Source organism: Telmatherina bonti (assembly GCF_933228915.1).
Source record: "Telmatherina bonti genome assembly, chromosome: 24".
NCBI classification, from domain to species: Eukaryota; Metazoa; Chordata; class Actinopteri; order Atheriniformes; family Telmatherinidae; genus Telmatherina; species Telmatherina bonti.
In genome coordinates, this window is record NC_136633.1 from 16621304 (window position 1) to 16646968 (window position 25665).

The following is a 25665-nucleotide window of genomic DNA, read 5'->3' on the forward strand; positions in this document are numbered from 1 at the left end:
ATATTAGCAAGCTGGAGTTTAGCACGTGGAGCCTTGATTTTAGCATTCATCAGCTAACTCGTCTGTCTGCACATTCCGGACTAAATTCACTCAAACGAAATAGTTCATGAGATAATATGACAGTAACTCACCGAAGACTTGATAATTTGTGGGGTATTTTCCTCCTACCATCAGTACGACAGGCCGTCCGTCATCTGTCCAATCGACGCCAACACCCGGAAAACTTCCATTACGTGTCTCTTCTTCGTGGAAACTTCTTGAAAAACATTTTTCAAGTAAATTCCAAAACATTTATACATCAAAATGCAAAAAACACCAGCTTTCTTTGGCTGCGGCTTCACCAAGTTAAGTCGCCGACTAACGCTCGCTGAGCTCCTCCGAGACACGGAGGCGCCACCAATTACGGCCAATGGCGGACGCGCGAGCTTCGTCACGTGATGTTTTTAAGCGAAAATACAACTACTTTTCATACATGTTAACCAATAATATGCAGTTTAGTTTAGTTTATTTAGGATCCATATTAGCTCTAGCAAGCTACAGCTATTCTTCCGGGTCCGGCACAATTATAACATAAAAAAAACAAAAACTTGTAAAAAGTTACACAACACATTAGCACCTCAGTTCAATCCTGGAATACCAGCTATTTACATATTCAAATCCATCTCTTTACATCCATTTTTACATAGTAAATGCATGCATGTCATGTCCATTCGTGTTACATCGCATCATATAAACTATTCATTCACAAAAATATACTTACTCATAATTGGATATCAACTTATATATTCATTCATTCATTCATTTTCCGAACCGCTTATTCCAATTCAGGGTCGCGGGGAAGCTGGAGCCTATCCCAGCCGGCTTTGGGCGACAGGCAGGGTACACCCTGGACAGCTCGCCAGTCCATCGCAGAACTTATATATTTGATTATCTATAATACAATTTTTTTAGTACACCTATATCCACATTATCAATTTATTTACTCTATTACACATACATTTGTATTCATTATACTTTTATCACCAAACCTTAATAATTATGATTTATATAGATACCTGTACTTTTGAAAAAGTCTTTTAATATTATTTTAAAGTTTTTTTTTAGGTCAGTGGTAATGTTCTTTGGTAGTGAATTCCAATCATTTCATGCCTCTATACACAACAGTTCTTTTTATGGCATCTGATTTTGCTTTAGGCAAGCTAAAACTTCCATCTTTTGCATGTCTTGTGGCATATTTGTGATTTCCAGCACTAAAAGTAAGGTTATTAAATAAAATAACAGGTAGTTTTAATACAGATATATTTCTAATTACAAGTGTCAATTAATATAGGAGTTTGTCTTTGACCAACAGCCAGTTAAGCATTGTGATGATATTTATCCTGAAATCACACTTCAGTATTGTTCGGGCAGCTCCATCTTGTCTATGTTATGGTCTAACACATCCCTTGCGGCATTTGACCAGACAACTGGACAGTAATCTAGTAGAGATAAAATCAGTGATTGAATTATAGTTTAGAAGATGTTTTGCATCATAAAAGTTGCTTGTCTTATAATTGAGATACCCCTATCCATCTTTGCAATCACATTATTTATGTGTTTTATCCATGATAATTTGTTATGAACTGTCACTCCCAGAAGTTTGGTCTCATGCACATTGTTTATGGAAGAATTGTCTATATTAATGTTTAAGACAGGATTACTTCTTAACTTTTGCTTTGACCCCACGATCATGCTGTTTGTTTTTGATATATTTAATACCAGCTTCTTTGCTTTCACCCATTTAACCACTCCTACTTGTTCTTTATTCATAATACTTTGTAGTTCATTATTTGTTCGTGCTGATGTATATATAGTTAAGTCATCTGCATACATATCTTAGCTATTTCGAGTATGTAAGGTAGATCATTTGTAAAAATTAAACAAAAGTTAGACAAAAGCTGTATTTAATAATTTAATTCGACCATGCATAAATCATATAGAAAATACTTTACAGCAATGACAATTAAAAAATGACATTTCAAGATGCTTAAAAAGCAGGAATCACAGATCACTGTTGGCTCACAAGTTATCATCGGGTTAGTCTAATGAGTTAGTACAGTTAAATTTAGGTAAAGAACACAAAAAAAAACTTAGAAGTTTGTAAGAAAAATGCTGATGTTACTATCATGTTACATCCAACACAGTTTGAATGTGCTTTATTTCTACCTTTAGTTCTGCTTCTGCTTCGCAAGTGGGTATTTATCCCCAAGTAGACATCAGGAATTAAAGTTAGTTAGTGACCCCCGACAAAAATGGGGGTAGAAATATGGAACAAGAGATTTTTAGCTGACAAACAGAAGGCATCCATTCCACACATCCTTTTCCGCAAATGGCACTATATCTTTAATTTAAAAAAAAAAAAAACAAAGTGGGAAAAATATGGCAAATACACTCCTTCATATTAATGATTATCAACATCATAATACTGAATCATCACAGCAGTGCGTCATTAAAATGTTACAGCAATAAACAACCATCTCTGTCAGCTGAGCGGCTTTCTAATACATCTAAAAGTTCATGTCAACAAAAGTATAAACTTAAAACTGTCCTTCTTTGCTCACGTTTAATCATAATGTAGTTCCCAGTTTCACAGTTGGATTAAACACAACCAGCTGGCAAAAAACAAAAACCATTTTCTATCATGTTCGCAAAGCTTTCTGCACCTTTGCAAAATAAACAAACAAGTTGTTAGTGTTTCATTTAGCTAAACAATTTCAGCTCCGTGAGCTGTCAAATTCAGTTAGTTCTGACCACGTGATCAACTCGCTAACGCTGCTTAATTACAGTACTGCTTTATACAAAACTCAACCCGAAACAGAAGCAACATACTGCACTGATTCACACGTTTGTGTCCTAAGTCTCATGTGACGCATCCCTCTCTTCATCACCTGGTGTGAATACAAACCCATTTCTGGCTCCATTTTGCTGGGTAAATGTAAGCTGATTAAATTTTAAGTGTCATTTCTGAAATTTTCAAGCGAAGAATAAGCAGGTTGTTAAGAAGTGATGATCCACAGGAATGATTTAGAGACCAAGAGGAAAATACCTATTTTACAGCTGTACTGATTTGTGTAACTACACAGCAACAAAACTCAGAATAAAACTAAATCAAAGCTAAAAGATAAAAAAAAAACAAAAAACAAAAACAAACACACAAACATGATAAAAGGTTTTTAGATTTTTCACTTAAACAACTAAAATTGACGGTCATAGTTGCTGTGCAGTTACAGTTCAGCTGGTGGAGCAGCAGAGGGCATTGTGAAGAAAAAGAAAAACAAGGAATGAAAACAACAGGACTAAAAAAAAAAATCACTTCTCAGGAATGAGGAGCGAGTCACTTCTTTCATTCATTCATCTTGCTGTCTACTGCTATGAAACTGGCGCTGCTTCTTTTCTAAATAAGGGTTAAATATTAAAATCCCCAGCAAGACGTAAAGTCTCTGGTTTCTGGCATGTTTCTCTGTTTTGTTTTTTCCCCACATGAGAACAAAGCATTCACATAACTTCTGAGTCTTTTTTCTCATTGGAAAGACGGTTTCCAGCTGTTCTTCTCAGAACAACACGTCTTCGTTGGTGATGAGCATTTCCACCACTAGTCTCTGGTATCGGATATCGTTGAGCGCCGTCATTGCGTCCAGCCCAGGGGCCCTCATCAGCGTTGGGCCGAAGACGATGCCCAGGTTCTCGCTGGACATGAGGTTTTCTTTCTCGTACTGGGTGACTCTGGATGTGCAGCGTGCAAAGCAGATAGGGTAAAGATCTGTCACATTGTCATGATGAGAGTGAAAAAATTAAACACAAGTTTGTGTTCAGACCTTTTGAGGTGAGCCATGAGGTATCGCAGCGTCTCACAGTGAGCTGGAGGTAGCAGCTTCAATGCCTCATGGAGGGACTCCAGTCGCTTTTCTGGGTCTGTAATTTCTTCAAAACACAAAGAAATATTCTGCTGTGAAGACACAGCCGTAAGTCACAAAACACAATGTTGAACAACGAATCACAAAGTTGGATTTTACACCTACTTGCAGTTTCTATGAAGCGTGGGTAAGCGTCATATGTAATGAGGGGAATCGGCAGCTCTCTGAAGTAAAGCTTGAGGGCTCCAGTGATGATGTTGATGTCCTCATAAGCATTTGAGGAAATGTCTGCTTTTTCTCCATCTGCAAAGAAAATCAGCTCAAATTATTAAAAATAAATAAATAAATAAATAAATAAATGAATGAAATCCTAATTAGGGTTTCTCTAACAACAGAGTGGCACTCACCTCTGTCAAAGGCCAGCTTCACATCCTCTATGAGCTCACTGAAGCCTGATATTCTGTACAACCCCTCCGACTGAAGACCTGGAGAGAGAAGATCCTGCTTTAATAAAACTGTAGCTTTCAGGACTGACTTCCAGAGAACTGACTAAAAATCACCACACAATCCTTCAGTCTTTTATTCCCAATGGTGTAAGGGCGCACTAGTTGGAAATGATCAGTGTTTTCATGGCGCCACCATCGTCATGCCCATAAAGAGCGTTAAGTGCCTATTTGCAGAATTCCTCCGAGATTTGAGTTTGATTAGCATGAAAATGTTCCCACAGGGGGCTGTTGGCCCAACTTGTTAGTGATTATTGTCACTGCTATAAAATACTGACCCTTCAACTAGTTGTTTGCAGCTTTTTCCTGCAGGAAATTAAATAGAAGATTCATCAAATCCTCTTTAAAACCAACCTGATGCCTTGTTCTGAAACACACCGTTCTAACTTTAAAACATTCCCAAGACATCAGATACTTATGTTGAGGTGAAATAATGTTTTCTTTTCCCCGTAAGTGAATCGTGCTGTAGTGGAAATCGTTATAAAAGGCAAAGACAAGATGGGAGGCAGAGCCAGAATGAGGAAGAGATTGATGAGAGAGGACAGAGGAGCGAATGATTCCAGCTGCCTGTCTTTCTCCCGTCAACTTCTATCATGTCAAGGTGGGCATCTAATTGATGTCATGTATTAGTCTTAGAGTTTCATCTTGAAGCAGAATCAATAAAATCCTGTCTGTGGCTACTCAACTGATGCTACTCAGTACCTCTGTGGGAAAAACTGGCGTTGTCACTCAACACACATTCAGATGTAACTTGATAGTGTATAATAAACAGAAGCAGACACAAAGGGTACATTCACATCAGGATAGTCCGCTAGACTCGGTCTGATGAGGGACTCGGCTCAGTTGTAGAGGGGTGTATCCATTCAGACCGAGATCACGTTCACGCTGCACTTTGGTCAAACCAAGCTGCAACCTCCGGCGGTAAAAACTGAAGCCTATGCAGAAGTGCATAAAACTGCAGCCCCCCCCCCTCATCAGCTAGGGGCTGCAAAACAGAACAAATCCCCATAGACTGCCATGTTAAAAAGGCGAACTTCACGGCAGAAATAAACATGTTTACAGCCTGGTTCAAAAATCCATTTTAGGTTCAATAGGTCAGGTTTACCTTCATAACAACTGTGGGGGGAGTGAATTTTTTTTCTAACTCGCCCGTTTTAAAGTAATTTAATCTCAAAGTTCGGCAAATTTAGGGGCGTGTCCTTTTGATTGACAGGTACCAATCTCCGGCTTCAAGTCAGAAAAATGTAGAACAAACGCAGTTTTTAGCCGGTTAACAACGTGACTTAGCTTTAGCCCGCTTACCTCTGTTAGCTGGTTAGCTCCTGTTATCTCCGCTTTGGCTTGGTTAGCTCCAGAAAGCTCGGAGTTCGCTCAATGTCAATCATCCGCCATGACGCTCACGGCTGCCCTCCACCTCTTTGCCCATATTTGTATTTTCCGGGCGAGACGACACGCATGACACTTCAAACATGGTGACGGTAGGAATCGCCCACCGAGCTTCAATTCAGCTCTTCAGAAACCTACGGGTGACGTCACGGAGACTCCGTCCATCTCTTTATATACAGTCTATGGGTCAAACACGCCAATCCTTTACAATTATATATCCCCATTTCCACCAAAGGTGGCGCTGCACTAGCAAAAGAGAGGATAAGACCCCGATGAAGAAGAAAACTTGGAGATGAAACTATCCCTGTTTTGGGTTTTTTATGTTGTCTTAGGAAATACACTGCAACAATGGATGCAGTACGAACAACAGACAAGGCAGAGGACCCTTAACGTCATCGCTATGTAATTACCCACAACGCAATGCTACGACAAATGCAGGACGTGACCTTTGTTTTGTAGTCCGCTTCCTGTATTTGGTCCGCTTGAAACGGGCCGACACCTGTGTTTGTATGCAGACCAAGCCTGCTTCTTTGGTCCAAATTAGAATTCGTTTGGCGCATTCACATTCCCCCAAACGAAGCGGAGTCTCCCAGCAAACGGACTCCATTCGAAACAAAAAGGCTGAAAAAAGAACCAACGATCTGCATACACACATCAGCATTGTGTTGTTTTTTTTTTACCCTTTTTCTCTGCAGCAAACAATACTTAAAAGCTTGTTTTTTTAAAGGAAAAAAATGACATTACATAACCGCTGAGTCATATATGCATGTTCCTGCGTTATTCGTCTCACCTCTAGCCTCGATTTCCTGTATGCACATGTCGACGACCATTGGCCGTTTGGTGTTGTGGGCTTTTACCAGCGTGGTCAGGTCACAGCTGTACACCTTCTTTACATGCCGAAGGTCCGGCTGGCAGTCGTTCGGCACGACTTTGGAGCACTGCTTATGAACGTTCAACCCGCAGTCTGAGAAGAGTAAAACAGATCACTTTACATCAACTTGCAGCCTGACAGTTGCTTGTTTATGTCTCTTCTAGGGAACTTTAAAACAAGCATCTCACTTTTACATCGGTTTTCTGTCGCTGTGCTTAACTTGTAACAACAGTTGGACAGGATTTACACGCGGGTGTTGTCACCCACACAGATACACTGTGTTCTTTGGCACAGACTGACTAACATTTCAGATCTATAAAACCCTTCAGATGAGTCAACAGCAAAGTGACTAACTTTAGTCTGCTGTCCCAGTTTAACAGAGAGACGGAGGTGGAAGACATCATGTAGCCAAAGAGGACGATAAAAGCATTCATAGTTAATCAATTTTGATTATGTGTGTGAATACCTGCGCATTTCACCCCCTGAGCGATGAGACCCCACATGAAGTTGGCACAGTACTCACACCAGTGGGGGCCCCTGAATGTATGAACCTAGTTAGAGGCACACAAACACAGAAGAGGCTATTCCATGTTCAAATAGCTGCATTTACTACAAATATTCAACAAACAAAATAACAAAAGGGAACAAAAATATAATCACTTTGTGTGCCAATGTGCTGTGTTAGAGGAGTTGTAGGCCTGGAAAAGGAAAGAAAATCATTCCCACCATGCAGACTGGGTGGGGAAATACCTGAAGACTAGCAGTAATCGTTAACAAAGAGCCAGACACTGAAAGAATGATGGCGATGACATAAAAGTGCTGAAAAGGTACTTAGAAAAGAAAAACTGCAGGGAGAACAGACTTTAATCAGGTCATTTACTGCACCAATTGGTTCTGTAAAATAAAATGCTAATAACCTCCATCCTTTCACAGGCTTCCTTGTCTGTCTGTGTCTGTGTCTCTGTGTGTGTGTGTGTGTGTATCCAGACTTCTCCAGAGCGTAGGACACTGCGGTGCTGACCTTTACGCTCCTGACTAATGGCTCCTTGTACTGTGGAAATCACTGATGTAAAGCCCTGAACGAAAGCGTGTAGTCCTGATATGTGTGCTTCTGTGTGTGTTTCTTAACACTCAGTGTTTTCTCTGGTGAATCTGAATTAAACCCGGTGAGCTGAATCAGCGGTTCTAGCAGATCACATTTGCAATTAGAGAAGAGCAGAGCCGCTCACCTTGAAGTTGTGGACCTTCTCGTACTTGGGTGCTAAGTCGCTCTCCCTTAGGGTGGCCCGGCGCACCAACGATGTGAGCTGTGAAAGGGCAAAAGATCTGATTGGTTGCCAGAAGGTGGAAGCAGGGGAGGAGGGTTTGGAGGGGGCTGGTGCCATGTTAATACGGACTCCAGAGCTGAGTTGATATGTGCCGGCATCTGAGGCGCTGCTGGAGACTGGTAGGGAGGGAATTGAACCGGTGCTGGCATTTAAAGCGAGAGCAGCAGTGAACAAAGAGCCTTTCTGACTCGTTTCCTTCTTTCCTCGCCTGCGTGGCTGCTTTTTACCTTTTTTAACAACATGTGACTCTTGGCTTGGCATTGTGGGACCTGTGGCGTGGGTTTGTGTCAGAAAAGCCAAGTCAAGCTAGCCACCAAAGAGGAAAAAACAAAAAATTCTCCTGAAAACAATTCCAAGTGTGAGCAACAAGGATTAGATTCCCAAATCTCCATCTGACAAAAACATCCTAAAACAGTCCTCCTGCTTCAGTCCAACAAAGACCAGCCAATCACATCAGAGATGCATAATGATGGGGCTCCAATTCATAACAAAAACAAACCCAAAAGGAAACAAACAAAAAGATGTTAAAAAAAAAACAAACTCATGTAGAGTCAGTTTGCAATCTGTCCCAAGATACAAAACTTCAATGAAAATAGATGATTAGTTTGTTGAAGCTGCCTGGACCGATGCGACAGAGATCCCGTCTGTCCTGGAGGTGAGCGCCTCAGCCCACATGGCTCTGTGTGTTAATCTGCTTTCCCCATCCTCTACACATTCACCAGGCAGAGGCAGCGGAGGAGGGAGAGAGGCGGAGAGAAAAGGAGGAGGGGGGTGGGGGGGTGAGGCTGAGCGACGGTGCGGTAATGGATGAATTTAACAGGTCGCAATGAGAGGCAAATGAGCCAATCAGGAAGCAGCGGCTCTTGTTGTTCGCCACCAGCTCTGCCACCTCGACTGTCCCAAAAGGGATGGAGCAAGCTGAGAAACAAGCCCTTGTTTTGTTCATTCCTTCACATTTTTGTTGTCCTTCATCCCTTTGTTGTTCATCTCCAGCATCAGTTTTTCATCCGAGATCTGTCCACTAAGCACGGGAAGGTTCTCCAGTTTCCTTTTAGTACGTTGCTCTGTTACATAACAACATTTCAAGGCTGGATTTTTCAGGTAAAAAGTGCCTTTAGGAAGAGGCAGGAGAGTTAAGTGCTGCCTCTGGGTGGGGTGAATGCCTGATCTTTGATATTTGTCGTTCTTTTTTAAGCTGCTTTAACAGTCAGCAAACAAGAGGAGCATTAAATCCCATCACTGTGGATCAGATCAACAAGCTTTAGGCTTCGTGTTTAGATTTTTTTTTACATTTGTCACATAAACAATGTTAGACTAATAATGTTTCATGTTTGCTTTTAACTGATTTGACAAATTTCCAACGATCTCATTAAAAGAGGCGACGATATCTTCATTGTGATGAAGACTGTGAATATGGATGATTGATTGTGGATATTTAACGACTGTTTTCATTTTGCCAGACGGGGGGGGAGGTGGAGGGCTGCTTGCAGAAGATTTAAAAGAGAAAAATAAAAAAAATGAGGGAGGACAAACAGCTGGTTGCAGAAGCTCATAAACCAATGTGGATATTATAAGTGCTGCTAAATTTCTTAGTAATTTTATGACATTTTAACCCTTTTAGCCACTCTCGTCCAAACAGCTACCAGTAAACACTCCTATACAGCTTCATATTTCATTTAGAAACAGTCATCACCTGATTCTTGCACGTATGGCCCTCACAGGGGTTTTAAAACTGCATTTGACCCATCATCAAACAGGCCAGGTGCGTGAACATGACGAAATAATGTCTCAATTGGTGTTTCTCTTCTCCGCAGAGAGCTACCTCTGCTCTCAATGTCACAGCCGCACTGCTTTGTCTGCAAATCCCCCCAATTACAAAAGCACACACGTACACAAGACAACCCCCTGCTACACATGTGCACACACACGGACAGTGATGTATGAGGTGCAGCGGAGGTGGTCGTGCACTGCAGGTCATACAAGGCCTTAGGAGCCTCGGCGGTAGAGTAGAAGTCCGACAAACTGACTGAGCCGCGTCTGATTTAGATTTTGGAAAGTGGATTGTGTTGTGTTTCCATTTTCATCCTCGAGTCTGAGGGTCCTGCAGGCCCACCTGCACAAGTATGCAGCTGCTGGTGTTGCATGATACAGAAGTTCACAACAACTTCAGAGTGAAAACAAATGAGGCAACAACAAACTTGAACCATGAATACTTAGTAAATGGCTTTTTGGAGATAACGGCGTTCTGCAGGCAAACTGCTGTTACGTAATTTTACTGCAGAGCCCTTGGCTAGAGGCCATCTCTTCACTGCATCCTCCTCCTCCTCCTCCTCCTCTGCCTTCTTCCACCATGTTCCTCAACTCTGATCCCTCTGTCCTGCTGCTGCATTTATAGCAACCGTCCTTACCCCTCACCATTACATGATTTCTCTGCAGGGGCTCCATATCACAGCACAGTTTATAAAATCTTATTTCGAGACGCTAAGCATTCACAAAGTCTATCATTCACATCTTCCGGAAATACTTTAAAGGTAGTGTTACATAAGGCTCATTTACGCAGGTACAGTCCTGTGACTAAGAAATGGATCGATGTAAGTTATTTACTGCACTGCCTCCGGAAAAAAATCCACACTTAAAATGACTCATTCCTTCTGAGACAAAAAATCCTGCCTCTTATATAAGTCGCTTGTATTTGCATACATTAATACACACTGCAAATGTTTAACCTGTTCTCACCCTCTCTTCTGTATTGCAGTCTTTAATTGGAGCAGGTCCATCGGGGGCCTCTGGGCTGTGTGGCAGGTGCTTCTTCAGAGTGGGCTCCTGGTTGAGTGTGGTGTAGCCCACATGCTCATAAATCGGATTTATGGTCATCTTAGCGATGTACTCCGCCGCCTGATGGAAGAGAGTCACGGTGAGTGTGATGGCAGGCAGAACTTCTAATATTTTGGGATGGATGGACGCTATACACACACACATACACACACCTTAGTCTCAATGTAGAGCGTGATGAGGCCGTCAGTCACCAGGTCATGGATGGACTCAAACCTCTTCTCCCCGACAAAATGTTTCCCATCATGGTAGAGACGGAAGTTTCGGGTCTGGTTCCCAAACCTGGGATGTGATAAAGAGGCAAACAGTGGTAGGGTGCAAACATTTCGTTAGCAACCGTGCAAACGTCCAGCTCAAATCTTGTAAACTGTGCTTAGTAACATCTACTTAGATAGACCACTTCCTTTGTGCGAGACGTCCCTCATTCTCAGTGCCAATTTAAACTCTGTTCATCAAGTTTCACTCGTTTCAAGAGGTTATTTTTTTATATTAAACCTTAAATTAACATTATTCAATATTGTTTAAAAAACAGTATTTTCCTCTCCTTAATTTTTCAACACGCTCCCCTACCTCCCAAACAGAGAAAATGATTCATTCATAGATCTCTAAGCCAACTGTTAAAGTGAAAAACTTCAGAAAATCTTCCAAGTTGTCAACAAATCACAAAACAAAGAACTGAAATACACTTGAAACATATTTACATGACTCGACAGGGTCAGCTTGAGTTTGGCACTGAAATCCGACAGGTGCTTGTGGTTGCTTGGTCACCCAGTGCAGTACAACCTTTTTACAGTCATTATGTGTACAACTCAAAAGGAAAGAAAATACTTCTACATCTGATGCTATGCTGTGCAAAAATACATAAAAATAAAATATTATCACTTGCAAACGTGATGTTGGCAAACCCCCCCGAAGAAGTACCTCTTATCGCACAATGCTGCCCCGAGGCAACGAAAAGAAAAACTGGATTTTTGAACATCCAAAATAAAAGGTACTTCCGAAAGTATTTAAAAGTACACACACAAACATCTTTTTCGCAGTTAATGTAATTTTAAACATGATTAAAATGATATATTCTTACCTTCTTTATCAAATCAAGTCAAATTAAACTTTATTTGTATAGAACTTTTCATACAAAAGCATTTCAAAGTACTTAACATTAAAAAATTAAGAACAGCTTCAGATTTAAACACACACACACACACGTTACCCACGCACACAACCTAACCTTTCCCCTGACCATTAATGCCAAAATAAAAACTAATAACTTCAGGATTCTGTCATCTGTATCTGGCTGGACACTGCTGTGAGGAAACGACATCTGGGGAATCCGTCCATGTCAGGATCTGCCCCAGGAGTGACCAACAGAGACGCAGCCACAGGTAACGCCCAGCCCAGGGCAGGCCGGGGTCCACACCACAGCCGTATGGCTGCAGTGCAGAACCCCTACCAACACCCCCGGTAGGATGACCCCCGCCACAACGGCCAAGTTGGTCAATCAGGTGCAGCCACCGACACAGAGGATCCCCATGAGAAAGAAGAAAACACTGGAGCTAAAAGGTTAAAAACAATGAAATAAAGATGCACAAGATAAAATAATTAAATCAATAATTCTGTAAAACAATAATTAGAACAATAAAATGAAACCTAAGTAATATAAATAATAAAACAATAAAAAGTACATAAAATATGTCATAAAATTAGGTAAGACAATGATTTTTAAAAGAAATAAATAAACAGAGAAATAAATAAGAAAAGAAAAAGGTGGATCCTGAGCCTTTATAGTGAACCCCACATTTCAATTGACTTCAATTTGATCATTTCTGTGATTTGTTGGTATCATTTAATTTCACATATATGTGGCACTGGGACTAAAAAAAACAAAAAACAAACCCTATGTTATGCAAGGGGCAATTCTGTGCTATAGAGCAGGGAATCCCAAATCTGATCCTCAAGGCTTACAGACCTGCAAACTTTTCATGTTTCCCTGCTACAACACACTTGACTCAAACGACTGGATCCATAGCAGACAGGTGCAGAGCTTTTCCGTGATCCATTTATTTGAGTGTTGGAGCAGGGAAACCTCTAATAACTGCTAGGAAGAGGGCTTTGAGAAAATCACCCATATTTAGTTGTTCATTTGCACACCAGTCATGAGGTGAGGCTACATGAAAGGAGAACTGAAATCTATAAATGTGATTTTGCTTCTGCTCATTTTATCTTCTTGCAAAATAAAGTGAAAATAATGTTTAATTTCTAAACTATTTCATTGTACTGTAAGTGTTTAGGCTCTTGCCGTATTTCCAAAGAATGTGAACAAATGATACTCAAAATCAAACATACAACGCATTTAAAAAAAAGCCTTTATAAATAATTATTTATGTTTCATCTGGTTCCCATTTTATATAAAGGCTTTTTAAAAGGCAGGTAAGAAATGGCATTATTTGTGAGACTGAAGTGGGCCAAAACGTCATCCCCAGTGGATCACAGTGAAACTGATGCAAGATAAAACAGCATGTGTAAATCATTAACCCAAAACCCAACCTTTCCTTTTCCACCACCCAGACTGGGACGCTAGTTTATGAAGGGGTATTTATGGAAGGTAATTATAACCATAGGGACAAGAGAAGCAATGAAAGGCGGTGAAAGTTGTGCAGGTGGAAGAATGACATGACTATCAATAGACATACTGACCTGAAACCAAATTAAAATGAAGTCATGTGCCCATTTCAAAGTGTGACACTAAACTCGGAGAAGACAGTGGCTCACACAAGTAAAACCAGTTACTGACATAAATAAAAAAGGGTGTTATAGAGTAACTGAGGACACTGAAGGAAACTAATTCCCCTACAGCGAGTAAGTCAATCATCTCAGCTTCTGAAATGCAACTTTCACAGCTCATGAGGAGAGAAGAGGTGGTGAAGAAACATGGAAGATGAGCTCTTCTGAGCAGCTTAAAGTTGGACTTCACACCTCACAGCAGCTGTGTGAACAGCTAGACATACTTCACACCGCAGCATAAGCTCTCATATCGATGTGTGCCAAGTATAGATAGAGGTGTAAGAAGTCCAGCATCAGACCCCTGGAAGGTTTCAGTGAGGCAACAAGATGTGTAATACAATTACTTTTCAAGTGAGGGCTCCAAATGCTTGTTTGTCAAGAAATGACTCATTGTTTTTGACGTGGGGCTGACTGAGGTTTTAATGGTCACATCAGGTAGCCATCACATTTTGGGGCTGCATGGCTTTTAGCTTTCATCTTTAGACATTAAACACATGCAGAAAGTCTGGAATACCTTAGAGCCAGTGTGTACGTTCCTGGCTGTCTCTGACTCTCTCTGATGAGGTAGCTGCCTTCGGCCTGACTCAGTAACTGGTCAGTATCCTCTCTTGAAATCATCCCATGGTATCTACATGTAAAAGAAATATATCATTTAGCACAAATAAGAAAAATTCAATCAGATACAAGCAGTAATGGCTGAAAATGTTATTGATCATATTAATCTCTAATGTAAGGAAAGGCAACTTACTCTCTCCCATAGTATTTAGGTCGGTTTTCCACCTGAAGGGAAAGAAAATATCTGCATAATCAGACATGCTTAGAACAACAATATCACATTCAAGTACAGATTATAATACGAGAAAATAAAAGCAAAACCATTTTTTAAAGCACCATTTTCTGTGAGTCTTTCAGTAGCCATTTCCCAGACCAGCATGTACACCTTACTTAATGGGCGCATGGACTATTGCATGAGTCAGATGAAAGCTCAAGATTGCGCTGTTCCCTACAAAACTGCTGTCAAGCCAATAAATCAACACAAACCCTACAAACAGCAGTGAATATTAATGTAGTGCAAGAAAGCCACACGCACACACACACACACAAATGTGACATAATGCAAATGATCATTTAGAGGAGGTATGCATCTTCTCATGCATGTGCACCTCTGGACAACGACCAACTGCTCTGAGGCCTGTCTAGCAGCCAGACATGGAGCACACAGACTAAACCAGTTACTAAGGCTCAACAGAAATCCTTGACTGCACTATCCGGAGTGCTAAGCTATAAGGAAACATATTTTCTCTCCCTGCAGCAAGACCAGTGTCTTTCAGGGGAAATGATGAAATAAAGTGAGGAAGAGGGAAACTGGATTTTTTTCCCTCTCTTTCTTTCAAAGATCTGGCAGAGACTGAAATAAAAAAGGTGAATCATTTATTTAAAGAGACTCCTGGTAGTATGCACCAAGCGGCAACCTCCGATGGTTAAAAGTGAAGCCTATGTGGAAGTGCATGAAACTGCAGTTCCCCCTTCATCCACTAGGGGCTCCAAAACAGAGCAAATCCCCATAGACTCCCATGTTAAAAAGACCAACTTTACACCAGAAATAAACATGTTTACAGCTTGGTTCAAAAATCCATTTTTGGTTTAATAGGTCAGGTTTACCTTCATGACAACTGTGGGGGGCGTGATGTTTTTTTCAAACTTGCCCGTTTAAAAGTAACTTTATCTCGAAGTTCAGCACATTTAGGGGCGTGTCCTTTTGATTGACAGGTACCAGACCTCCCACTTCAAGTAAAAAGAACGTAAAAAAAAACGCAGTTTTCAGCCGGTTAACAACGTGACTTGGTTAGCTCCTGTTATCTCCGGGTTAGCGCCGTTAGCTCTTAGCTACAGAAAGCTTGGAGTTCGCTTGATGTCAATCATCCACCATGACGCTCACAGCCCCCCTCTCAGCTCCACCGCTTCGCCCATATTTGTATTTTCCGGGCGAGGTGACACGCGTGACCCTGCCAAGATGGCGACGGTAGGAACCGCCCACCGAGATTCAATTCAACCCTTCAGAAACCTATGGGTGACGTCACAGAGATTCCGTCCATCTTTTTATATACAGTGTATGTTTTGCACTTAAAGATTTTTGAACCTCTAGCCTGAGAAACTTCTGTCAGAGCCAATATTATTTTTGGGAAAGGTAAATATTCACAATGCTTACATGTTAAATGATTTGAGAAGACTATGACCACTTTAACTTAAGCAACACAAAAGGTGAAAAAAAAAACTTTTTGATTTGTTTCCCCACACCTAATGATTACTCTCTCTAATGAAAACAAGGCATCTAACAAAAAAAACCCCAAAACAACTGAGAAACCCATTCGACATGCTGACAAAAAGATGCTTTGTGTGTGTTTGTAGTTATTACAGCTTGGACAGTCATGGGTTTTCCTGAAGATTCAGTCAAAACATTATGAAAAAACATTGTAAATTTCCAGTGATTTTACCAAAAAGCATGAAAAACATTATGCTGAACAATACTCAGCCTGGACTTGTTTCCGCCCTGGGAAGGAGGTCAGGAGGAGCTTTTTCTCCTTATAATGAACCCCGACAACATTTTCAGATCTAACTCTGTCCAACAAGTATAGTATATACCGTGAGAACATTTAATCTTTTCTGTAGTGATTCTCTTAAACCCGCTGTTGTCCTTGTGTGTTTTTAATGTTAAGCTGATTGTTTTACTGTAACAGTGAGAGGATAGTCCACTCTCCTCAATGCCACCCCTGTATGCCTCATATTAAAACGTTCCAGCCGCAGATAAATGCTTATCGGTGCATCATTAAACCCCATATGGCAGAACTCCCGGCAGACAACTTGGAACTGCTGGTTGAAAATGAGGAGGAGGATGAGGGAGCGTGGGCGTTTGTTCTGTCTGCTGCCAGTCTGCTTGCTTTAACTGGGTCAGCATAAACCCCCCCACCAAGGCCGGGCATCAAAGCCAACAGCTGCTCATTTAGCATCTAAGTAAACGCATCCCACCACCACACCGTAAGAGGACTGTCTTTTCACAAAAACACCAGACGTGCAATCCCCACATCTTTAATCCCTCCCCTCTTGGATTCCCCCAAACTGCATTTCCCCCATCACACACACACATCTGGTGGTTGCCTCCCACATGAGCAGATGTGCTGATGTATGGTATTTAGAGGACATCAGCAACAAGCCATACCATCAGAACGCCCTTGGCTTGGACGAAGCATCGACTAACTCGACTTCTTGAATACAGATGTTCAAACAGCTCTTATAAAAATAATAAATCTTGAAAATATTCCATTTTAAATGAACAGGAATCCAATCGAGTAAGAAGATAAGCTAGTAAACAAATGAAAAGGTTTTCTGTGCTGTGATCTTTAGCACAACGTTGTCTCTCATGGTTCCTACACTGTCGGTCATGTTGCTTTGGCTCCTCCATCTTTGAGGAGGTAGAGACACTCTTTCAGTTCACTTCTGCCATGCTTGACTTTCTGCTGGTGGTTACTACTCTCACCTGTTACTGAAACCAGGAGTGTAAACTACATGAGAAGCTGAAGGAGACAAAATGTCAAATTTCAACCTGACGTTCTCTGGATGCTTCAAGTTTAAGTGCATCCATTCGGCGAGTCCAATTACACACTTCACCAATGCTTAAATGCCATTCCATATGTTACCCAAACATAGAAAAAGGGTATGTAGGTTTTAAAAATAAATTTATTTTGTATTTTTTGTTTTATTTCAAAATGTGTGATTTACTTTATTTGAATTTTTCATGCTGTTAATTTAATTACAACGGCGTCATTGTATGCAAATAGTATGACATTTCTGACGTCATCTATTTCAAAGAAAGATACAATGTGATAGGACCTTGTGATTAAACTGTCATTTAAAGGGTTAAAATCCTTGGTATAATTCAGAATTTCATATTTTTGATTACGACGGAAGTTGTAAAAAGATTTAAATGCAAAACGCAGGGAAAACTTTTGAATTTTTTACTATTTTTAAAGCAGCTTTTCAAAGTGGTCACTGTTGTCCATTGTGACTTAAAGAAGCATTAGGTAACTTTCTGACCTTAAAACTCACCGTCCCAGACTTGTCCAATGATACAGTGACATCTATCATGTGCATTCCTAGAACTGCTGCTGCCCAGCAGCATCCCGAGGCAGCAAAAACTTCACTGTAAAACTTTTACATACGGGACGTGATGTGACGTTGCAGCAGAGTTTTGCTTCACAGTATATTTACCAACTGGCTGTTTTAAACACGCAACATTGCTGATTCAGCAAAAAAAAAAAAACAAAAAGAAAAAAACAAGAAGATTAAAAGAGAGAAAGGGACAAAAAAAAAGTGATATGATACATTTTATATCACAAAAACTATTCATGCATAAAGGTAAATATTTTGGGAAAATCTTTGACCTGTCTAAAACAAACTTGTAAAAAAAAAAAATCCCAGTCAACCAAAATTTGTTTTATGAAAATAATTTCATCTATGGAGCAAGAAGGTCGCTGGTTTGATCCTCGGCTGGGGCGAGGCTTGGACAGTGGTCTTTATGTGTGGAATTTGCATGTTCTCCCCATGTATGCGTAGGTTCTCTCCGGGTTCTCCGGCTTCCTTCCATCGTCCAAACACATGCATGTTAGGTTAACTGGTTACTCTAAATCGCCCATAGGAGTGAGTGTGAGTGGTTGTTTTTTCTCTTTGTGGCCCAGCGATGGACAGGCGAGCTGTCCAGGGTGTACCCTGTCTTTCGCCCAACGACTGCTGGGTTAGGCTCCAGCTTCCCAGAGATCCTTTATTGGACTAAGCAGTTAGGCTAATGAATGAATGAATGAATGAATGAATGAATAAATGAATTTAATCTATGTGCTTTTTCTTTTTTCATAAAAACCAGTGACATCAAGTAATCCAGCTGGCATTTAAAGGGTTAAAAGCTCAAAATATTTTTTTAAAAATTACCTAGTTTAAAAGACTAATAAAAAAGAGAAAAAAAAGGAAGAAAATCTAAAGTTTTTGGAATTTTTTTTTTTTTTTACCTTACTGACTCAAGAAGATACTAAATGTAAAATCTGACACTGCAAAACCTAATAATGCATAGAAGTCACTATTTTGACTAATCATTGACCTTTACAAGACAAATAATTAAAAAAAAAAAAATTTGTGTGTGTTTTTGTATTTTTTGCATAAAATACAGCAACATCAAATAATCAATTCGGCATTTAAAGGGTTAAAATTCCCTAACGTTTGGGAGCTTTCAGAAGGGCTGAACTTGTTTTCAGAGAGTTATGCAGAAAAAATATTAATGTGTAATGAACTGACTATCCCTGTTTTTTTCAGCTCTGACTAACACAGAAGGTTCCTGTGGATCCTGTGGACTGCTGCAGGTCATGAAATTCATGTTATATTGACAGGTACAGCTGAAGCACCGCAGAGATGGAGGGAAGCGGCCTAAGTGTTGTTTTCCCTTCAAATTTTAAAGCTAAATCCAAATACTTCTTATGACCAATGCTCTACATCAAAGTAAATCTGTAAATGTAGCCTGTAAATCTGTGTGAGATTAAACACAGATTATCTCTCTTGTAAAATTTAAATGCAGTGAATGTATGTTGTTTTTGTTTTGATTTCTTGATGCAAGATTTAAGGTTTTGTTTGAGAAATCAGATCTTAAAATAAATTGACATCTACACTTCCAAACAAACATTATCAACCTGAACATGCACTGCAATTCATTAAAATCTATGTAATGCTAGATTTTAGTCTTATATGAAATATTTTGTGCGTGGTGAATAATAACTTGGCCCCATGATGCAGTCGATTTGATGATTCAACACAGGATCTCTAAGGAATAACACCAGAAATGAGCAAACTCTGGCTGACAGAAAGTGTGTTCTCACCTCACAGGTGCAGGTGACTCTGCGTGGGTGAGGCGCCTCCTGTTGGAGCTGGTACACTGCCAATGACAACAAACCTCAGATAATTAGGAAATATAATTTAATTAACACATGTATATAATGATATACTGTATGTAGGAGCAGAACTACCAAAACAACAATGTGTGTTTTGTTAGAAAGGGAAAACATTATGAAGTCACCCTTAGTGGAGGGAAATAACATTCATTATGTTGTAATAACACTTACAATAGGACTTCCACACTGGTGGCCGGTATTCATCATGATCTGAGGACAAAAGAAGTACAACGTATTTAACAGCTGCTCAAAGCCATTTCCTTTTGCCACAGTGCCACCTAGCGGACAATATAGGACAGTGAACTTTGTCTGAATTTTATATAATCTATCAACCAGATAAGGCCAAATCAGGACGCACTCCTTTGATTTTCTTTCTGCTGTTCGGCCTAGTTAGCAACAAACCATATCAAACCCAGAGTCAGCCTCATATACATGTCAGCTTAGCAGGTGAGATTTTGGGGACAAGAGGCAGGATTTCAGACAATAAATCACATAACTCTTATGGCTATTTTTACAGTTTTAATAAAGCTTCTGATGCATAAATTCACTACAAATCTTTTTTTTTTCTGTGCAAGCACCTTGGGCTATCAGACTGATGGATGATAAGCTATCACAATGACTAAGTGGCCAAATAAACACATCTAGTCTTTGCTGCATACTATGCTGTAAAAAAAAGCATGCATTCATCATTCATACAGTGGTGAAGAGAGGATATAAATGATCTATGTTTGTTTTTCCTCCATCGGCATCAGGTTTCACGATTGTTTCCTTGGGCTAACATGTCTGAAATTAATTGTATATGAACAAAAACACGACAGCTTATTGTTTGTTCAGATGTTGCAGAGAAAAGATAGTATCAATAATAATAAATGTGATTAAAATGAATGGACTACAGCCTCAGCTCTACCCCCCCATTTGGAGTCTGACTTACTTAAATTCTTTAAGTTTTTCTTTGTATTGTTAAAAATATTTTTTCCAAGTACAATAACTGCAAAAATTGTTTATTCATTATAAATAAAAATGTAAAAAAAAGTCTATCCTCTGTTCAGCGTCTTGCAAACTCTTCCCTACATGTGTGCAAGTAACACCCGCGCTTCCTGCCATGGTGTACCCAGTGTTCGCTCCACAACCCTTATCTATCCAACACTCGTCGTCTCAGTATCCTGTCTTCAAAATAACTCCCAATCCTCCTCGGCAAGTGTCTCACCCTCCCTCTCAAGACAACACAGTTAGAAAAACTAACAAGAGAGCAGACATAACATACGCTCTGCTGAACCTCAATGCATCCAACATCCTATGCTACTACTGTAATGCTGCAAACACTTTAAATGGTTCATTTTCATTAAAATGCATGATGAAGTATATTGAAAAGTAGAAGATGTGGCCTCTTGACAGACATCCAACATAAATAAAAGGAAATAAATAAAGTAAATCAACATAAAACTGAAGAAATAAGCAAAAATATACAATGTGTTTCTCTTCCTCTCCTCCCTCATGACAGTCTCTCAGGGTTGCTTTGCTGACCTTACTTTGGAGGAGGGTCTTGACTTTCAGGTTTGGCATCCCAAGAAAAGTTACATTTAAAGAGAGTATTTAAAATTAGCCTAAGCTTGGATACCTTTCCATATAGATGATCTGAATATGTGTAACATTCCCTACCTCAGTGTATTCACAACAGTTCTGCCTTCTTATAGTTTTATCTAAATACACTAGAGTGAAGTGATCAATGAGATGAATAGAAATTAGTCACATTTTAATTTTCCACTCCAGCCACAAGCTAATAGAAAGCATATTTAAAAAAAAAAAAAAAAAAAAAAAGATTAAAGCAGGTACACGCATATAACCTGTATAATTGTCTTTATGTCTTTATGATTAATTCTGCTTCCGACTCCAATTTTCTTTTCTTTTCTTTTCTTTTATACATGAAATGTACTACAATGGCTGTGTAGTAGTTGTTGTAACTCCGGAGTATATTTTCTGTTATTGTTTTTTGGATTTGCCAATATACTGTGGAAAAGAAAAGAGAATAAAAACTGTTGAAATGAAATAAAATGATATTTTAGGTGAAATGCTGCTTACCAAAGACATTTAAGGCCATGTTGATCCTCAAGATGTGATGCTGAACAATCAACCAGCGGATCCCAATTTCCACCAAAACGCACCCGCTTATCTTAAATCCTGACAGGGAAGAGACACGAAAAAAGCCAGGCGAGCATAAGGAGTCACCATGTTTGGTAGGAAAACCTGATAAATGTTCAAACAGCTCAGTATCGTTGAACAATAAGTGGTCAGACAAGGAGAAAGCTAACATTAGCTGGCTCTCGCAGCGTTACACTTAGTTGGCAGACTGAACCCACGACAAAACGGAACTGAATGTGTCCCATTCTGTAACGAAATAATGTACTTTTAAATAAAGTCGCAGTCCAGCTAAATGAAGTTACAGACCAGTCTGGCAATGTAATGGTAAGCTAATGATACGTAGTACTCACATCCACATCCCATTCAGCATTGTGGCCGCCATCTTGCTGGGTCACATGGACAGTCTCGCCTTCGTTCCAGGGTAACTATAGCAACCGTTCTGACGCTTCTTCTTTCCTCGTGCCCAGCAGTTTATTTAACTCTGTAACGAAAGATGTTGGCACGTGGTGTGGACAACGTTGCAGTTCATGCACCTCATGAATCTTTTAGTAACAGGTCGATATGCTAATCTAATGAATAAAGGAACGTCATTAAGGTATAATAGAGAAAAGAAATATAATCTAAAAGTCATTTCTTCAGTCAGTGGACGACTATTCAGAAGCCTTGTCATGGCCGGTTAGCTCAGTTGGTTAGAGCGTGGTGCTAATAACGCCAAGGTCGCGGGTTCGATCCCCGTACGGGCCAATAAAACTTTTTTTCTTCTCTATGTGTTTAAGGTAAATAATTTATATACATACAAATCAGTAGGTGTCCATAAATCTATTTTTTTTCTTTCATTTTTTCAAACCAAAACAACTTTTTCCACACAGAAAATGTGCTTTAAAATGTGTTTTCTTTGTGCCTGATAGCTCAGGATGTTACTTTTTCAGCTTTGTATACTGTATAATGAAAACTACGGTATATTTGTGAATTTTGAGGTTTTTATTTCATTTTAAACCTCAAAGAGGTGCCAGTGAATAATGCTCGTGCATTTTAAAATAAAAACTACCATGTAAAATTATACTAAAAGAATCAAACAAATTTGTGTGTGCTGTGTACCAATATGTGGGCAGAAAGCAAACTAAACATGGCATGTTTCTGGTTCGAACATATCAAATGTTTGATTATTAGGTTACACTGCAGTTACACTGATGAAACTTACTAATCAGGTTTGAATCATTCAAAACAGTCTTTCTGGAACTGCACTGTATGTCATACAGTGGATGATGTCATCATACACTGGATGATGTCATCATACACTGGATGATGACATCATCCACTGTATGATGAAGACTAAGTAAATTAAACATAAAAAAAGGAGTAAATGAAACATAAATGAGCAGTGAGGCAAATATATGCACACTTTTCCTATAGCTACTTTAAATACACTAAAAAAAAAAACAGTTTATGACAAAAACAAAGTTTATTGAATTCTTCCAAAAAAGTGTCCTCATATAACATCAGAGCTGAAGTTTGTTGATGCTGCAATAAAGATGCAGCTGGCAAACGTAAAATGGCAAACAAAAGTGATGTTTCATTGTTCAGTTTGGCTGTTTATGTTTCTGTTAATTGTGTCTGTTTTACAAAAAAAAATTCAGTTCAATTAAACCTGTTTTGCTCAAACATTTGCTTCTCAAAGTTGATCATTTGTTATAGTATGATCAGTTCAACAGATTCTACCAGATATACCTTCCCTGACTTCAAGAGGAACTTTACTGGAAGGCTATTATTTAAAAAAAAAAAAAAAGAAAAAGAAAAGAAAAACAGTAAAATAAGCAGTATTTATCAGTTTAAAGATGCTGGTTTGACATATTTAAGTTTGTTTGGTCACTTTTTATTCTAAAACTGTTTTTTAAAATGATATTAGAGGTGTACAGACTATTTCCTAATTTGTTAGAATTTTAAAGACTTAATCTTGACCAAACCTGTGTCAAGTTTGATAAATTTAAACAGTGCAGTGTTACTTCGCTAAATTAAGCTAATCTCTGTTTTCTGCAAAAATCGCGAACTGAAGATTAGCTGTTTTAATTTAATTTAATTTAATTTAATTTAATTTAATTTAATTTAATTTAATTTAATTATCTAGATGGGTTAGCCAAAATATAGTCTTGTGATTGACCATTTTCCAGCATTAAAAAGGAATTTTACTGAAAGGAACAACCAAAGTTGTATTTCATTTTGAAAGAGTTATTATTACACAGTTTATTATGTTCATTACATGGAAACCATACCTCGACATGGTGTGAAATTTGTCCCTTTAACTAAAACAAACAAAAAGGCCAGAAAAAATGTTTATATGTGTTTTTCTGTTTGTTTTGGACAAGAATAAACAGAATAAAAGTTTTTTTTAGTAAATGGCTGAGATGTTTAAAAAAAAAAGGAGTTAATAATAACATAACAACAGTGAAATCATATAAATTTTTAACCCTAGTATTATAACAACAACTTAGTTTGGTTTTACATACCCAACCTGCTCAGGCAGGTTTATTTCCATATTTTTAAGGAAAGGAACCAAAATCTGTTCAAATTTACCTCTACCAATTATAACCTTAAGGGTTATAATTGTATAATAGAGGAAAAAGAAAATGTGCATGGTTTGTGATGTCGTTAAGAAATAAGAAACGGACAATCAGGATCTGATAGATGGTGATCTAGTTACTCTTGGCTGAAGCCCATTCAGAAATGGTCTCCATGGAAGGATGGCTGTGAAGAAGGAAACAGGGTGGAAAGGTTGAGGTATACCAAAAAACACAACAGCTGGACTGAAAATCAGTGCCATCAGGTCATTTGGAAGGATGAATGGTCCCCGGAGGCCATCCATCCACATAATCAATGAAGGGTGGGATCATCATGACAGAAAATGGAACAAAAGCCAGCCAGCATCCAAAGAGGAGCTTTCAAATGACCTCTACAGAGTCTGGAGAACTATTCTTTTAACAAGAAATTACAAAAAAGCTTAACTAAGACCAGGGTTGCCCAGCTCGGGTCCTTGAGGGCCACAATCCTGCAGGTTTTCCATGCATCCCTGCTCCAACACATCTGACTCAAATGAATCAGTCACAGAACTTCATTGGCTGTTGGAGATATTTTATGGAAGCCAGATGTGCAGGATAGCGGCCCTTGAAGACCATCTTTGGACACCCCCTGACTACAACTAAGCCTGTTTAATTCATATGCTATTTCCCCAAGCCGCCACGAGGTGCCGCTGTTGCGCCGCCGAGGCTGCGCCTTCTCCCGGCCTGACGCGCCGGGGTGCTCCGCCAGAGCTGGAGGCGGTGTGTTGCTCTTTATTGTTCCAGTAGAAAGCTCTCTGGCCACATTTGTCTCAATGGCTGCCGTGCAGAAACCACGTCCCACCTGAGAGGGAGCGGTTCATCTGCGAGGAGAGGACCACCGAACCCAAACTACGGAGCTCAGTGGGATTTACCGTGTACGTGGAAAATTTAAAAAAAAAAGAAGCTCTTCCTAAGGTTGGGGGAGGCAGTCTGTGGATCCAGGAGGAAGACGGGGTAAGGAAACCACACTCTCCTGACTTTGAAGCGAGATTACACGTATCCTCTTAGTTAGGCTGATTTGTAGTTTTATTGCAACATTAGCAGCACTTTTTAGAGGAGGTGTTTTGGCTTTTCAAAGCAACAGGATGTATTATTGATGAGTCGGATAGTATGAATCTGATCGCTTCCAATGCAACCAGCCTGTCCATTTGACTAATCTGCTGAGCTTTAGGGGGTCCAGCTGAGCTTCTCTTACTGTAAGCTCCATAGAAGTAGCCTCTTCTATCAAATGCTGCCCATCTTTATATTCATTAAATCTATCAAAGCAGTTTTAGCTGCTTTGCTTTGTTTACGGTTGTTTTAGGGCGTTTCTCCCGAGTTCTGCTGTCTTTCATTAATAATGCCTTTCCTA

The 25665-nt window shown here is 39.6% G+C and overlaps 2 protein-coding genes across 2 annotated transcripts in view; one reads left to right on the forward strand and one right to left on the reverse strand.

Annotated features, from left to right (window-relative positions):
- Positions 1–2039: 2039 nt before the first annotated feature.
- On the reverse strand, positions 2040–22109 carry LOC306773820 (N-chimaerin). Its single transcript, XM_079263745.1, has 15 exons — positions 22071–22109; positions 21661–21759; positions 19753–19791; positions 19510–19565; positions 14343–14374; positions 14109–14222; positions 10969–11095; positions 10718–10876; positions 7883–7960; positions 7120–7204; positions 6573–6746; positions 4301–4378; positions 4059–4196; positions 3855–3960; positions 2040–3762 (listed from the first exon to the last, which is right to left on the reverse strand). Exons 2-15 carry the CDS (start codon positions 21677–21679, stop codon positions 3591–3593), a joined length of 1377 nt encoding a protein of 458 aa, XP_079119871.1. The 5' UTR covers positions 21680–21759; positions 22071–22109; the 3' UTR covers positions 2040–3590.
- Positions 22110–25152: 3043 nt separating this feature from the next.
- The window catches only part of LOC306774220 (FERM, ARHGEF and pleckstrin domain-containing protein 1-like), a 64774-nt gene continuing 64261 nt past the window's right edge, over positions 25153–25665 (forward strand). Inside the window, exon 1 of the mRNA XM_079264210.1 lies at positions 25153–25268. The gene's annotated coding sequence lies outside the window, so the exon portion shown is untranslated. The remainder of the gene's footprint in view (positions 25269–25665) is intronic.

What these genes read in the sequence shown, in the direction of transcription:
- LOC306773820 (XM_079263745.1), bottom strand. An exon ending in CCTAAATACTATGGGAGAGA is followed by an intron (nt 14,223 to 14,342) that starts GTAAGTTGCCTT and finishes TTTTACATGTAG; the next exon opens with ATACCATGGGATGATTTCAA. An exon ending in TCAGGGGGTGAAATGCGCAG is followed by an intron (nt 6,747 to 7,119) that starts GTATTCACACAC and finishes TACTCTTCTCAG; the next exon opens with ACTGCGGGTTGAACGTTCAT.